The sequence below is a fragment of the Hyperolius riggenbachi genome, chromosome 10 (assembly GCF_040937935.1).
Source record: "Hyperolius riggenbachi isolate aHypRig1 chromosome 10, aHypRig1.pri, whole genome shotgun sequence".
NCBI lineage: Eukaryota > Metazoa > Chordata > Amphibia > Anura > Hyperoliidae > Hyperolius > Hyperolius riggenbachi.
The window spans coordinates 216,429,115-216,445,724 of record NC_090655.1 but is presented as its reverse complement, the minus strand read 5'-3'; the positions used below and the strand labels follow the sequence as shown (position 1 = coordinate 216,445,724).

The window sequence follows — 16,610 nt, the reverse complement described above, 5'->3', positions numbered from 1 at the left end:
TCACCACATGATAAAACGTCCAATTTTTATATATCAAACTGCTGACAACAACTAATAGCTGTTGTTGATTGTCTGCAGTATGATAAAGATGGGACATTTCATCCGATCGATCGGTGAGTGGACTCCTTCCTCTTCTGATGTGAGATGCTTGCATCCTGCTCCTGGTGATTGGTTTGGCTGGATTTGTCCAGATACAGCATGATTTTACTAGTTCAACACCATTGTTGATAACCCATCACAGTCCATTATCCGGGCTACGGTGCCTGGTCATTTGTGCAAATGTTGATGATCGATCAGGGTGGCTTTTCTAGTGAAGCTCTTTCCACAGTCCAGACAAACAAAAGGCCTTTCCCCCGTGTGCGTTCTTTCGTGGCGTTCCAGGTTGGCTTTCTGCGTGAAGCGTTTTCGGCAGAGGGAACACGAATATGGCTTCAACCCTGTGTGAATCATTTCATGCCGCTCCAAACGGGATTTACTGGTGAATGTTTTCATACAGTAAGGGCATGGGAATGGCATGTCCACGCTAGGCATTCTAAGATGTTCCACCGGGTCCATTTCCAGGGGAAACGTTTTCCTAACATCTGGACATGGATGCTGCATCTTCTGCAACTGCTTGAGAGGAAGGAAGGCTGTTCGTTGGTTAAGGGTTCTGCGTCGTTTGGAACTGGAGAACGTCTTTGAACGTCTACAAGCTCCACTATGGGTGAAAGCGTGTGAGCTATTGCCAAAACACCTGCCATGAATAGAGGGATCTGATGATAGATCTACACTGTTGAGTAAAGTCTGGAAATCTTGGGTAATAAAGTTTTCTTCTGAAGCATCACATGTGGCATCATCTACTGGTTCACCTGTTTCATTGGAAGAGATTTCAGGATGTTCCACTGTGTTGAAGCTTCTGAGTTGTGTTCCTGGAGGAAATTAAGAAAGAAAGGACATTTTCAAGCAGAAATCCTAGAATGATTAATAACTGTAGCTTTTAAAAGATCAGCCTGTCATCTGTCATTTAAGACCTGAACTAAAACAGTAACGCCTCTCCAGAGAACAATTATGGAGGAAAAAGAGTAGAAGATGGTGAATAAAATATTCTTGTAGTGACCAGACAAAGATTGTCACTCTTTTCTGTATTTAGTGTTTATTCTTAATTTGTTCTCCTCTCTGGAGGAGATTCAACTTCAACACCTGTGACTAATTCTATTATCCCCAGGGTCTATGGAGAAATATAACAGTCATGCCTCCTGTACTGAGATGTACTATATAGGAAACAGCACAAAGTGTGATGATGTGAACAAGAGAGCTGCTGGATCCTGTCTCCCCACTGGGCACATGATGTCTTCTCAGAGCCGGGACAAGGTCCTCCAGCACCCAAGGCTGAGACACCAAAGTGCGCCCCTCCATCCCTCCCACCCCAGCCATTACACACTGATTGCTGTTAGACTAAGAGGTGCCCCAGGGCTCCCAACCTCCCCAACACCTTAATATCTAGTTATCTGGCTTGCAGTCACTGCTATGTATCCCCTTTTCTTATTTCTTTCTGCTTCAAACACAATTAGGAATGACAGCTGAATGAATTCTGCGCCCCCTCCTACAATGCGCCCTGAGGCTGGAGCCTCTCCAGCCTATGCCTCGGCCCGGCCCTGTGTCTTCTCATTTCTTCTAAAGATGGCCATACATTGGTTGATTTGCCATCAGATCGAAAAACAGATAGATCCCTCTCTGATCAAATCTAATCAGAGAGGGATCATATGGCTGCCTTTACTGCAAACAGATTGTGAATCGATTTCAGCATGAAATCGATTCACCATCTGTGAATCTGCCGCTGGCCTCGTCAGCTATACATTACCTGATCCGGCTGGCACGAGTCCCCCTGGTCTCCGCAGTCTACTTCTCCCCTCTGGGCTCCAGGGCTGCAGCTTCACTGTACTGCCTGTCCGGGGAAGTTTAAACAGTAGAGGACGCTCTACTGTTTAAACTTCCTGTCCGGACAAGAAGTGAAGCCTGCCGGAACCCAGCGGAGAAGGAGCAGGGGGGACACACGCCGGCGGAGCAGGTAATGTATTGCCGTTAGCGTCGGTCGTCGGACATTCGAACTCCGCTATCGACCCGCCAGTCGGATCGACGGAAACTATCGATTTTGGATGGAAATCGATCATTCGGTCAGCGTTTGCGCAACGATTTCACAGCAGATTCGATCACAGTGATGATCAGTGATATGGGCCCCTTAATAGGGGCTGATGTCTCCTGACTCCCCCACTGGCCACATACTGTCTCCATATTACTTCTAATAGGGGCTGGTGTCTCCTGACTCCTCCACTGGGCACATACTGTCTCCCCATTACTTCTAATAGGGGCTGATGTCTCCTGACTCCCCCACTGGCCACATACTGTTTCCATATTACTTCTAATAGGGGCCGGTGTCTCCTGACTCCCCCACTGGGCACATACTGTCTCCCCATTACTTCTAATAGGGGCTGATGTCTCCTGACTCCCCCACTGGGCACATACTGTCTCCCCATTACTTCTAATAGGGGCTGATGTCTCCTGACTCCCCCACTGGCCACATACTGTTTCCATATTACTTCTAATAGGGGCCGGTGTCTCCTGACTCCCCCACTGGGCACATACTGTCTCCCCATTATTTCTAATAGGGGCTGATGTCTCCTGACTCCCCCACTGGCCACATACTGTCTCCTCATTACATCTAATAGGGGCTCATGTCTCCTGACTCCCCCACTGGCGACATACTGTCTCCTCATTACATCTAATAGGGGCTGATGTCTCCTGACTCCCCCACTGGCCACATACTGTCTCCTCATTACATCTAATAGGGGCTGATGTCTCCTGACTCCCCCACTGGCGACATACTGTCTCCCTATTACTTCTAATAGGTGCTGATGTCTCCTGACTCCCCCACTGGGCACATACTGTCTCCCCATTACTTTTAATAGGGGCTGATGTCTCCTGACTCCCCCACTGGGCACATACTGTTTCCCCATTAGTTCTAATAGAGGCTGATGTCTCCTGACTCCCCCACTGGGCACATACTGTCTCCTCATTACATCTAGTAGGGGCTGATGTCTCCTGACTCCCCCACTGGGCACATACTGTCTCCACATTACTTCTAATAGAGGCTGATGTCTCCTGACTCCCCCACTGGGCACATACTGTCTCCCCATTACTTCTAATAGGGGCTGATGTCTCCTGACTACCCCACTGGGCAAATACTATCTCCCATTATTTCTAATAGGGGCTGATGTCTCCTGACTCCCCCACTGGCCACATACTGTCTCCTCATTACATCTAATAGGGGCTGATGTCTCCTGACTCCCCCACTGGGCACATACTGTCTCCACATTACTTCTAATAGAGGCTGATGTCTCCTGACTCCCCCACTGGCCACATACTGTCTCCCTATTATTTCTAATAGGGGCTGATGTCTCCTGACTCCCCCACTGGCCACATACTGTCTCCTCATTACATCTAATAGGGGCTCATGTCTCCTGACTCCCCCACTGGCGACATACTGTCTCCTCATTACATCTAATAGGGGCTGATGTCTCCTGACTCCCCCACTGGCCACATACTGTCTCCTCATTACATCTAATAGGGGCTGATGTCTCCTGACTCCCCCACTGGCGACATACTGTCTCCCTATTACTTCTAATAGGTGCTGATGTCTCCTGACTCCCCCACTGGGCACATACTGTCTCCCCATTACTTCTAATAGGGGCTGATGTCTCCTGACTCCCCCACTGGGCACATACTGTTTCCCCATTAGTTCTAATAGAGGCTGATGTCTCCTGACTCCCCCACTGGGCACATACTGTCTCCTCATTACATCTAATAGGGGCTGATGTCTCCTGACTCCCCCACTGGGCACATACTGTCTCCACATTACTTCTAATAGAGGCTGATGTCTCCTGACTCCCCCACTGGGCACATACTGTCTCCCCATTACTTCTAATAGGGGCTGATGTCTCCTGACTACCCCACTGGGCAAATACTATCTCCCATTATTTCTAATAGGGGCTGATGTCTCCTGACTCCCCCACTGGCCACATACTGTCTCCTCATTACATCTAATAGGGGCTGATGTCTCCTGACTCCCCCACTGGGCACATACTGTCTCCACATTACTTCTAATAGAGGCTGATGTCTCCTGACTCCCCCACTGGGCACATACTGTCTCCCCATTACTTCTAATAGGGGCTGATGTCTCCTGACTCCCCCACTGGCCACATACTGTCTCCTCATTACATCTAATAGGGGTTGATGTCTCCTGACTCCCCCCTGGCCACATACTGTCTCCCTATTACTTGTAATAGGGGCTGATGTCTCCTGACTCCCCCACTGGCCACATACTGTTTCCCCATTACTTCTAATAGGGGCTGATGTCTCCTGACTCCCCCACTGGCCACATATTGTCTCCCCATTACTTCTAATAAGGGCTGATGTCTCCTGACTCCCCCACTGGGCACATACTGTCTCCCCATTACTTCGAATAGGGGCTGATGGCTCCTGACTCCCCCACTGGCCACATACTGTCTCCCCATTACTTCTAATAGGGGCTGATGTCTCCTGACTCCCCCACTGGCCACATACTGTTTCCCCATTACTTCTAATAGGGGCTGATGTCTCCTGACTCCCCCACTGGCCACATATTGTCTCCCCATTACTTCTAATAAGGGCTGATGTCTCCTGACTCCCCCACTGGGCACATACTGTCTCCCCATTACTTCGAATAGGGGCTGATGGCTCCTGACTCCCCCACTGGCCACATACTGTCTCCCCATTACTTCTAATAGGGGCTGATGTCTCCTGACTCCCCCACTGGCCACATACTGTCTCCCCATTACTTCTAATAGGGGCTGATGTCTCCTGACTCCCCCCACTGGCCACATACTGTCTCCCCATTACTTCTAATAGAGGCTGATGTCTCCTGACTCCCCCACTGGCCACATACTGTCTCCCCATTACTACTAATAGGGGCTGGTGTCTCCTGACTCCCCCACTGGGCACATACTGTCTTCCCATTACTTCTAATAGGGGCTGATGTCTCCTGACTCCCCCACTGGTCACATACTGTCTCTCTATTACTTCTAATTGGGGCTGATGTCTCCTGACTCCCCCACTGGGCACATACTGTCTTCCCATTACTTCTAATAGGGGCTAATGGATTTTTACCCCCCAAATGGCAGGTACTGTCTTATTCAAATTTTTAAACAGAATGGTTCCTAAATTCCCCACTGAGCACAGACGGTCTAATCATTACTTCAAATAAAGGGTTGACGGTTCCTGACTCCCCCAATGGGTCTATGCTGTCTACTGGTAAAGGAGGGGGAGAATAAATTGAGTGTCAGTGGAGGAGAGATATTTCAACCAGTACTACTTCTTTAGCTTAAAACTGCTTTATTCCCGAGGCTGTTTGCACAGTCACATCAGTATATAAGAACACAACATACCAACTGCTAAGGTGAGGCTGTGAGGCAGAAGGGCAGCAATAGCCCGATTGGAGAATAAATTGATCTGCAGTGTTTATTTCTCACCTTTACTGATCTCTGTAAGATTCTCTTCCTCTTCACATGGGTCAGCACCATTCTCTTCTTTATCTTCAACTTTTACAATAACCACACTGTTACTCTGTAAGGCAAATCACAAGGCTTTTAACAGCATCAAATCTGAATATCTTAGGAGACTATAACGTCTAATATAGACATAATATAGTTAAAATAGATCCGCACTCCTAGTATGTGTGCGGTGTGCAAGCCCCAGGATCGTATGTATGAATCAGAGAAACAAAAGGAGAAGATCCTGGTATAGAAATGCTGCACCACCAAAAAATAAATACAAATACTGATACCGTGGCACTCATAGGCATGGGGCGGGGCTAAGTGCCAGAAGTTGACGCACACAGAGGGGGTCTCCGAAGGTGAGGTAGACTGAAAACACCACCGAAGTCATAACTTTTTAGAACACCTTGCATACCATGTCTATTATGACTTTATAGTCTCTTTAACTAAAACTAAAAAATATTATTCTCCTGCAAACAGCAGATACTCTTACCTGATAACAGTTTGAGTTGTTGTTATGTTCCTCTGTGCAATCTTGGTAATAAAGAGGACCTGTACATGTCTTTGGTGGGGTTTTGTTACTGAATCCATCTGTAGAAAACACACACTGATAACATTGCTCCAACTCATAGTAGCATTGTTCAGACTAAAAGCATTATTTATTAACCTCCATATTAGATAATGTGATGCTTTTGCATTGTTGCAGTGAGTTTACTATTTGGTTCCACAGATTACAGCAAGCTTAGAGAAAACCAAGCTTGTAAAATATAAAACATAATGTAAATCTCATTTTTAGTTATCCAAGAATCAGTGGTTGCCAGAGTTAGTAAGTCACCCGTACATCATTATATGTCTGGAACTCTGTCCTCCCTTGGCAAAATTGCCATGGTGTTTTTTGCCCAATGTGTTTCCAAAGCTCTGTGGCCACACCCACTTGCATTGCCAAGACCCAGCCCCAGCTCAGCAGCCACGGCCTAATAGGTGACTGCTGAGCTGGGGGCGGGATGCAGCAACGCAGGTGGGGGTGGCCACAGAGCTTTGGGCAGCACAGTGTGGGGGGGGGGGGCGGAGTTGCAGACGTATAATAATTTATAGGCTGTGAGTTACCAACCCTGGCACTTGCCGATTCTTGGATAACTAAAACAGAGCTTTACATGACATTACGGTCTTGATTCACTAAAGAGTGTTAACTGTTAGCACGGGCGTTTTCGCGTGAATTTTTAGCGTTTGCGCGATTGGGAATTTTTGCGCGCGATTAATCGGTTTTTGCGCTCAAATGCAAATTTTCACGCAAAATCGTTATCATTTTTGCGCGAAAATTCGCGTTTGCACGCAAAACCGTTTAACTGCGTGAAAATTCATGCGAAAACGGCCGTGCTAACAGTTAGCACTCTTTTGTGAATCAAGCCCGACATGTTTTATATTTTACAAACTTCTCCGAACCACTGTGGAGCTACCTCCAGCGCAACCTGGTGGGCACTAGGCAGCGAAGTCCGGCATCCCCATTAGGGGGGTGTTCCAGCATCTCCACTAGGGAGGTGTTGGTGAAGACCCGTGGTCACTTAGACTCTGTGTTGGAGTGGTTCTATATCAGTGGTGAGGTCAACAGTCTCCCGGCCCGTAACAGTAACAAGCAGCCATCATGGATACTAGTGGAGGACGAACACAGATGGATCTATTATGTGAAGTGGTCTCCCAGCTAACACTTTCAGTTGCAGAAGTTCAGAAGGAGAACTCCGAGATCCGGGAATTTCTCAGGAACCAGCCGGTTGCTCCAACTCCTGCTCCTGCTCCAGCCCCGGCGGCAGTTCAAGTTCCTGCAGTCAACCTCGTGCCTATTGCTATGGAAGGAGCGGCTAATGTTATACCAGAACCCAGACTACCACTACCTGATCGGTTTTCAGGGGACCGATCTAAATTTCGGCTGTTCCAGAGCGCTTGTCGTCTCCATTTCACCTTATTACCCAGAACCTCCTCCAGTGAGGAGATCAAAGTCGGAGCCATTATTTCCCTTCTGCAGGGTGAACCACAAGCCTGGGCTCTCCGGTTGGTCGAACAGAGCGATCCAGCTTTAACCAGTGTTACTCCTTCTTTGATGCCATGGCGGAATTGTATGACGACCCCGGAAGAGGGGCATCTGCAGAGATTGCTCTCCAAGCCTTACGTCAGGGAAAAAGACCAGTGGAGGAGTATGTCACCGATTTCCGTCGCTGGTCAGGAGATACCTCCTGGAATGAGTCAGCGCTCAAATTCCAGTTCAGACAAGGCCTATCTGATGTGCTGAAGGATGAACTGGCCAGAGTTGGCGTACCAGATACTTTGAAGGACCTAATTCGCCTGTCTGTCCAGATTGATCGGTGATTAAGAGAGAGACGGTTGGAAAGAGCAGGCCCTTCTCGTCCCATATGGGTCCCTTCGATGGCCGAAGCTACCGCTACTCCTAGCTTTCCTGTTTCTTCTGCCGCTTCTGATGTTCCCGAGCCTATGCAATTGGGGTTGGCTCGACCTGCCATCTCTCAGGAGGAGAGACAACGCAGAAGATCTGCCAATCTGTGCCTCTATTGTGGAGCACCGGGCCACTTCCGGTTGAATTGTCCAGTCAGGCCCTCTGGTAAGCCTGATCGACCGTGCTGCGAGGACAGTACTGCCCAACTACTAGCAGTCTCTCTCTAGATTGTAAGCCTTTGGGCAGGGTCCTCCTCCTTTTGTGTCCTACCTGATCTTGCACCTCCATTACTGTGAACCCATGCTATGCATCTGAGTGAACCTAACTTACCTAATCTCCATGCTCCATCCAGTGACTGACTAAGCATTACCTGGTACTCATACTATAGTGTGTCATCTGGTTTTCTTGTATTCCTGTATTGTCATATTGCTGTATGTCACCCCTAAATATTGTCTGTAACCTGAATTAATGTTCAGCGCTGCGTAATATGTTGGCGCTTTATAAATACAATAAATAAATAATGATCCGCTCAGCTGGCTGCACAGGCAGACAGCTGTTTGACCATTCCTCTAGTCTGTGGGCTGCAGGTCTCTGGAAGAGAGACCTGTCTTTCCTTTGCAAGTTTCTGATCTGCTCTGCTGCTGAGGAATTTGCATACATTGGTTATGCAAATTGCCCAGCTAATTCCTTTGTAGGCTGGCAGTATAAAGAGCTATGTTTCCCAGAGTCCTTTGCTGGTCATCCTTCAGGGTTTGTTGAAACACTCCTAGAGTGTCAGCCATGGTATTTATTGTCAAAGTTATCTTAGAGTAATTCGTGGGACTGCACTAGGCAGCTTCCCTAGTGCAGTTAGCTTGCTATCTGTTTTGTCTGTATTGCCTCTCTGTTGCGATTGTCCTGTCACCAACGGTGGTTGTCAGGAAATCGTTCTGTCTGGGGTGCTAACCAGAGCAGCGGTCGCTACTGGTAGCCCCTTCTGTTAATCTGTCTGTCTTGTTTGGATCGCACTAGCCTCTAGCGGTAGCGGCTGTGGATCCTTCTGATCTTTGTTCTTGGAGTATAGCTGGAGCAGCGGTTGCTCGCTGCTATCTCATCTGTCTGTCGTGCTTGGATCGCACTCGCCTCTAGCGGTAGCGGCTGTGGATCCTTCTGATCTGCTTTCTTGTCCCTGTACCCGGATCGCACTTGCTCTGGCGGAAAGAGCAGTGGATCTTCCCTAGCCTGTTCCTGTACTTGGATCGCACTCGCTCTGACGGAAAGAGCAGTGAATCTTTCCTCTAGTATTCCAAGTTTTCCGTTTGTCTGTCTTGTCTGATACGAGCGCTTGCTGTAGGCTCGGTGAGGTAACCGTTAAGCAAGCGATCGCGTTCTTTGTTTCGTGTTTGTCTGTCGGTGGTTAGTTAGGCGTGCTTGTCTCTGTTGCGCTTAAAGTGCGGAGATCGCGCTGTAAATGTGTTCGCTGTTGCGAATGAGTGCGGTGTTCGCGTTTAGCTAGCGTTTGTTGTTTTCACTGTTTTCTCATTGTTTGCTGTGCCTTTGCTCCTCTCGTGTTCTGTTCTGATCTGTCTTGTGTCACTTGTGGCGATCGCCTTTCTCGCGATCGCGTTCTTTCTTTTGTTTATGCTTATGTGTGTTCACCGTCGCAGGGTCGCGTCTAGATTGGTGAACACATATTCATCCTGTACTTGTGCTCTTTCTCTTTAAGGGCTATCTAGCCCTACCCGGTTGCAATTCGGACACTTCTCATCTGGCGTCTGTGGCAGCGCGGAGACCTTGCTCCTCTGCGTTCCACAGCTCCACCTGCCGGTGAGAATTTCCCTCTACTGGTGCTTGCACCAAAGCTGGGTTCCCCCTTTCATACGCTTGTGGAGGATTTCCGCCGTGTCGGCGCACGCTTTGTGCGCTGACCACGGAGATTATTCCGCAATCGTTACACTCTCACATTCCTCTTACCCTCTTGTTTCAGGGCCCCAGAGGAGAGACCGTTAGAGTCAAGGCTATCATCGACTCTGGAGCCTGCTCCTGTTTCTTCGACATCAACCTTGCCTTACAACTTCAGCTTCCAACCCGTTGTAAAAGGGTTCCACTCACCATCCAGCTGGCTGATGGCTCTTCCCTTAACTCCGGTCCTATTACGTCAGAGACTTTCCCTTTGAGAATCACCATTCAAGAAGAGCATCATGAATACTTCTGTTTTGATTTACTCCCTTCTCCACTCTTCCCGATCATTCTGGGTATGCCCTGGTTGAAGATGCACAACCCAACTATTGATTGGAGAACGGGTCAAGTGTCTTTCCACTCAGACTATTGTTTCCACAGTTGTTTTCCCTGGGCCAGAATTCTTTTCTGCTTAAATTCCAAGAAGAAGGACTCTGTTTCCTCGGTCTATCACGACTGCGTGGATGTATTCGACAAATCAGGGGCTGATGTCTTACCCCCTCATCGCATCTATGACTGCCCTGTTGATCTCCAGCCGGGTGCCTCCATTCCCTTTGGAAGGACTTATCAACTGTCTGAGCCAGAATCCCAAGTGTTGAAGGATTACATTGATGAAAACCTTAAGAAGGGCTTCATTCGTCCATCCACTTCACCAGCCGGGGCAGGAATCTTTTTTGTGGAGAAGAAGGACGGTTCCCTTCGTCCATGCATAGATCATAGAGAACTAAATAAAATCACGATTAAGAATCGGTATCCTCTGCCCCTCATGTTAGACCTATTCCAAAGACTCCGTACTTCCAGGATATTCTCCAAGCTTGACCTCCGTGGAGCCTACAACCTGGTCCGTATAAGAGAGGGAGACGAGTGGAAGACGGCTTTCCGTTCTAGATTTGGGCATTTCGAGTATCTAGTAATGCCTTTCGGCCTATGTAATTCCCCAGCCACGTTCCAGCACTTCGTGAACGATATCTTTTGTGATTTCATTGATGACTTCATGGTAGTATACCTGGACGACATACTGGTATTTTCCTCTTCTTTGGAAGAACACCGTACTCATGTCAAAAAAGTGCTGTCTCGTCTTAGAACTCACGGCTTTTACGCTAAGCCTGAAAAGTGTGAGTTCAAAAGGAGGTCTATCCAGTTTCTGGGGTTGAAGATTTCACCAGGCGGTCTAGAAATGGACCCACAAAAAGTCTCCGCCATTCAGGATTGGCCAGTCCCTTCTGATAGAAAGGTCGTACAAAAGTTTATTGGATTTGCCAACTTTTATAGAAGGTTTATCAACAATTTATCTCAGGTTGTGGCTCCCATCACACAATTAACCAGTACCCGGCAAACTTTTCACTGGACTTCCGAAGCCCAAGAGGCCTTTGAAAGGCTGAAGACTTGCTTCACTTCAGCACCTGTTTTGAGACATGCGGAACCTTCTAAACCTTTCATCCTGGAGGTAGACGCATCAGAGATTGCCATTAGAGCCATCTTATTACAACGATTCGATCCTAAAGACCTTCTCCATCCTATTGCTTTCTTCTCCCGGAAACTTAACACTGCCGAAAGGAACTATGATGTGGCGGATCGAGAACTCCTTGCTATCAAAGCTACTCTGGAGGAATGGCGTTACTTATTAGAAGGAGCAGAGCATCCTATCCTCATTTTCACAGATCATAAAAACCTCTAGTATCTTCGTTCAGCCAAGAGATTAAAGCCTTGACAAGCCAGATGGTCCCTGTTCTTTTCAAGGTTCAACTTCCACTTAACTTACCGTCCTGGTTCTAAAAATACTAAACCAGATGCTCTGTCACGCATGTTCCATTCCGAGACTGGTCCCAGCTCAACTCTGGAGAATATACTATCATCACAACACTTCTTACTTCTCCAATCAAGTCTGCTCACCTCTATTCAACGGGAATCCGCTCTTCTTGATACCTCCCTCGATTTGCTCCTCAAAGATGGTCTCTACTATTACCAGGACAAGATCTTTGTTCCCCCCAGGTCACGACTTCCTGTCCTTCAGGCCTGTCATGATGATAAGCTAGCAGGCCATTTTGGAATGGCGAAGACACTCGAATTATTACAAAGAACTTTCTGGTGGCCTGAGATGACCAAAGATTGCAATCATTTTGTGAAAACTTGTGAGACCTGTGTCCGGTCCAAGAGTTCCCGCAATAAACCTTGGGGTCTGTTGAACCTGTTGCCCATTCCAGAACGGCCCTGGGAGAACATAGCCATGGACTTCATTGTAGAACTTCCGCCTTCTAAGGGCTTCACGACTATCTTGGTGGTAGTCGACCGCTTCTCCAAGATGGCACACTTTTTCCCTCTCAAGGGATTGCCCACGGCTGCAGAGACTGCTGAAATTTTTTTGAAAGAAGTGGTTAAACTTCACGGATTACCTAGAGACATTGTTTCAGATCGAGGAGTCCAGTTCACCTCAAAGTTCTGGCAGGAGTTATGCAAGAGGCTGAATATTCACACTTCACTATCATCTGGCTATCATCCACAGACTAACGGTCAAACAGAACGAACAAACCAAACCCTTGAACAATACCTCAGATGTTTTTCCTCTGCATCGCAAGAAGACTGGTCCTCACTCCTGGCCACTGCAGAATTTGCGTTTAATAACACGATCCATGCCTCTACCAACCAATCCCCATTTTATGTGAATTATGGATTCCATCCTTCATTCCTGTTAGATGTCAAGTCGGAATCTAAAGTTCCAGGAGTCTAGGAGAGGATATCATTTATCACCGACAATTTAAATAAAATAAAAAGAAATTCTGAAAGAATCCCAAGAAAAGGGAAAAAGATTCGCTGACAGACGCAGAAAAGAGGGGCCAAGTCTTGTACCAGGAGATCAGGTTTGGCTCTCTACAGCTAATTTAAGGCTTCGTTGTCCATCCAAGAAGCTTGGGCCAAAATTTATTGGACCTTTCCCTATTCTGAAGCAGGTGAATCCAGTGGCTTTTAAGTTGTCCTTGCCAAGGTCCTTACGGGTTCACCCAGTATTCCATGTTTCCTGTTTAAAGAAAGTGGAAGCTAGTAAATTCCCTGGACGATCCCCTTGCCCTCCTGCTCCAGTTCTAGTAGAGGGTGTTGAGGAATTCGAGATAGAGAGAATCCTGGATAGCAGAAGGATTAGGAATTCCATTCAATATTTAGTTAAATGGAAGGGGTTTGGTATGGAGGAGAACTCTTGGGAACCGGGCCGGAATATTCACGCTCCTAGATTAGGCAGTTTCATCAAAGACTCCCACAGAGACCAAGACCTGAGGGCACCCGGAGGTTGCCCTTAGGGGGGGGGGCAATGTCATACTCACCGGGTCCGTGACTCTCAGCGCTTCCAGGCAGGTGTCTCTACGCGTGCGCGCGGAGGAACGCTGTGTCTTGAAGTTCCTCTCAAAACAAGATAGCGCACGGCAGTGCGCGGTGCGCGAGCATGCGCTGGGTGTGGCACGTGCATGCACGGAGTTGTGCGTGCGCACGGCGTTGCGCACTGCGCAGGCGTGAATTCTGGCGCCAGATTCAATTGCCACCAGTATTTAAGCAGCACTGCCCTTCACTGCAGTGCTGCTTGTTCTGGCAGTTTGGCTAGTTTTCCTAGTGCGATACCTTGTTTATATCTGATCTCCTGTTGTGACCCGGCCTGTGTACTCGACTATCCTTGAACTCTACTCATACACCAACTCCAAACCAAAGTGTCTTCATGTGCTTCAATAATTTTAATTTATAGCCTGCAAAACATTGTACAAAAACATGGTTCACACTACATCTAAAATTTCTAAAACCAAAGCTGCAACATGTGAGCTTTTCTAATTTCCCACTGTCCCCATCATGGTAAATCACCGTATTGATCGCCCAGCATAAAGCCTATGCAAATCAACCGGTATATCCAATCATGTCTGGACAATTGTGGGCCCTCCACCAGGCGCACACCACAAGGCCTGCTCATTCACACTCCCGCAACCGTGCACTGTTGCTTTAAGAAGTAACTTGTTTTATCTTCTGCTACAACCGGCCAGTCCTTGGCTTTCCTCTGATCTTAGATGACCTATCAAGCCTGCATAGCGATGGGGATATAGTCACTATAGAAACATCAATCACTTTCCTTTCTCATCTCCATATTTCCACAGGTCAGATCTCCTCAATATAATTGACATGTGCTGGCCAGCAAAAGATCACAGTCCACTGCTTCTCAGACCGCTCAGCGGTATCAACCACATTCACTGTAGCACTATATACTTCCATGTGTGATGATTGCCATAAGCTGACATGCTACTCACGACCTTCCTGCAGATATAGCGGGCTTCAGAGGGAGCTACGCTTAGGGCTTTTCCTTGTCAGCAACCGCCCGATGCTTGGGTCGCATCACATCCTACACTTCCTGCACCGGTCTCATAACATCTCCCAGCTGTAGTGGTGGTGCAGCCTGGCGTCCCGGGTAGTGAGCGCTCACATGCGCCTGCCGAGCCCCGCCCACTGATGCGTTTCGCCCCGCCCACGGGGCTTTCTCAAAGTGTGTGGGGTTTGGCTCTATCAGCAGCAATGCCTCCTTATAGAGGCCATCATTCTCGGCTTCCTGGCTCCTTCCCGATTCACAATCCACCATCTTTATTTCAGTCAAGCTAAAGGCATAAGGAGCTATTGTCTTTTCCTTCAAATATCAAATCCTTTTTCTTCACGGAACATATTACATCAATCCTATTTGTTCTTCACTATATCCCCATCATTACTTTAAGAAATACACCATATTTAAGTCTGAGTTCAAACCGTCTGGTATTCTTATCCCCAGACGGTAGATCCAGGTTGCTTCAATTTTGTACAAATCGTTTTCAATATCACCTCCTCTATGGGGCAATTTTTGTTTTATGATACCTTTAAATCTCAGCACTGTGGGATCATTATTATGAAACCGGGCAAAATGTGTCCCCAGCGGACTATATTTTTCTGCCTTTTCAATGTTTTTCACATGCTCCCCAATACGAGTGCCGATTTGATTGTGAGTGTGGATGTCGAGGGCCTATATACCTCTATTCCCCATGAAGTGGGGGTGGCTGCTACAGCCTTCTTCCTACGTGAGCATTTCCCAGACTCCGGACTCCACAATGAGTTCATAGTGGAGGCCTTACAATTAATCTTGGAGTATAACTGTTTCTGCTTTGATGGCCATTTCTATCGCCAGGCCAGGGGCACGTCGATGGGGGAATCCTGTGCCCCAGCCTACGCTTGTCTTCATCTCGGGCTATGGGAACGGCAGGATGTTTACCTCATGGACCTCTTCCAGAGACATGTGCGCCTCTGGCTGAGGTTTATTGACGATGTGCTCCTGGTCTGGCGAGGCACTAGGGATCAGCTAAGCTGCTTCATTGAAAGCTTGAAGGAAAACGAGAGAAATCTCAAATTTACTTATGAGTGGAGTGAAAAAGTGGAGTGTCTTTCTTGGATTTGAAAATTCAAAGGGAGGGGGAAAGGTTGATAACCTCCACCTATAGGAAACCCACCGCTGGGAACACACTATTGCATTACTCCAGTTATCATTTGGAATCACAAAAAAGAGCGGTCCCAAGGGGACAGTTCTATAGACATAAAAGAAATTGTACTTGGGATGAGGATTTTATAAGGGAAGGTTGTGAATTGAGCCAGAGGTTGATGGAGAGAGGATACCCTGAAGAATTGGTGGAACAGGAATTCCAGAAAATGATTGAGACAAAAAGGGAGGAGTTGAGAAGAGGCTGATCGCCACGTAAAAAAAGTGGGATCAGGCCTGACAAGAAAGATCCCATTAGATTCATTACAGCCTATGGGGCCCACTGGTATCCACTACAGAGAGTGTTGCAAAAACACTGGGGTATCCTATTACTAGATAGAAGGATAAGAAATCTGGTAGGGGAAAGACCATATATGACGGCTAGAAAAGCCCCAAATCTAAAGAACAAATTAGTGAGATCTGAATTTGTGAGTAAAAAGAAAGAAACATGGTTAAATAAATTCCCTCAAAAATTTGGAATGTTTAGCTGTGGGGATTGTAATGTGTGTGGCCTGGTAGAGAGAACAAAAGAATTCTATAATGCAAAGGGCACTAGGTCCTTTGAGATTAGGGACAACATAAATTGTAATTCAGAAAGAGTGGTATACTGCATTAAATGCCCGTGCAATCTATTGTACATTGGGAAAACGAAATGACGTCTATGCACTCGTATTGGGGAGCATGTGAAAAACATTGAAAAGGCAGAAAAATATAGTCCGCTGGGGACACATTTTGCCCGGTTTCATAATAATGATCCCACAGTGCTGAGATTTAAAGGTATCATAAAACAAAAATTGCCCCATAGAGGAGGTGATATTGAAAACGATTTGTACAAAATTGAAGCAACCTGGATCTACCGTCTGGGGACAAGAATACCAGACGGTTTGAACTCAGACTTAAATATGGTGTATTTCTTAAAGTAATGATGGGGATAGAGTGAAGAACAAATAGGATTGGTGTAATATGTTCCGTGAAGAAAAAGGATTTGATATTTGAAGGAAAAGACAATAGCTCCTTATGCCCTTAGCTTGACTGAAATAAAGATGGTGGATTGTGAATCGGGAAGGAGCCAGGAAGCCGAGAATGATGGCCTCTATAAGGAGGCATTGCTGCTGATAGAGCCAAACCCCACACA

The 16,610-nt window shown here is 47.2% G+C and overlaps 1 protein-coding gene across 1 annotated transcript in view; it reads right to left on the bottom strand.

The window, feature by feature from the left end:
* The window catches only part of LOC137536808 (zinc finger protein 850-like), a 95,405-nt gene that overhangs the window by 73,281 nt on the left and 5,514 nt on the right, over nt 1–16,610 (bottom strand). The window contains exons 5-7 of the mRNA XM_068259007.1: nt 6,061–6,158; nt 5,544–5,637; nt 269–908 (exon numbers count right to left, since the gene is read on the bottom strand). Coding sequence (XP_068115108.1) covers nt 269–908; nt 5,544–5,637; nt 6,061–6,158 — 832 coding nt within the window. The remainder of the gene's footprint in view (nt 1–268; nt 909–5,543; nt 5,638–6,060; nt 6,159–16,610) is intronic.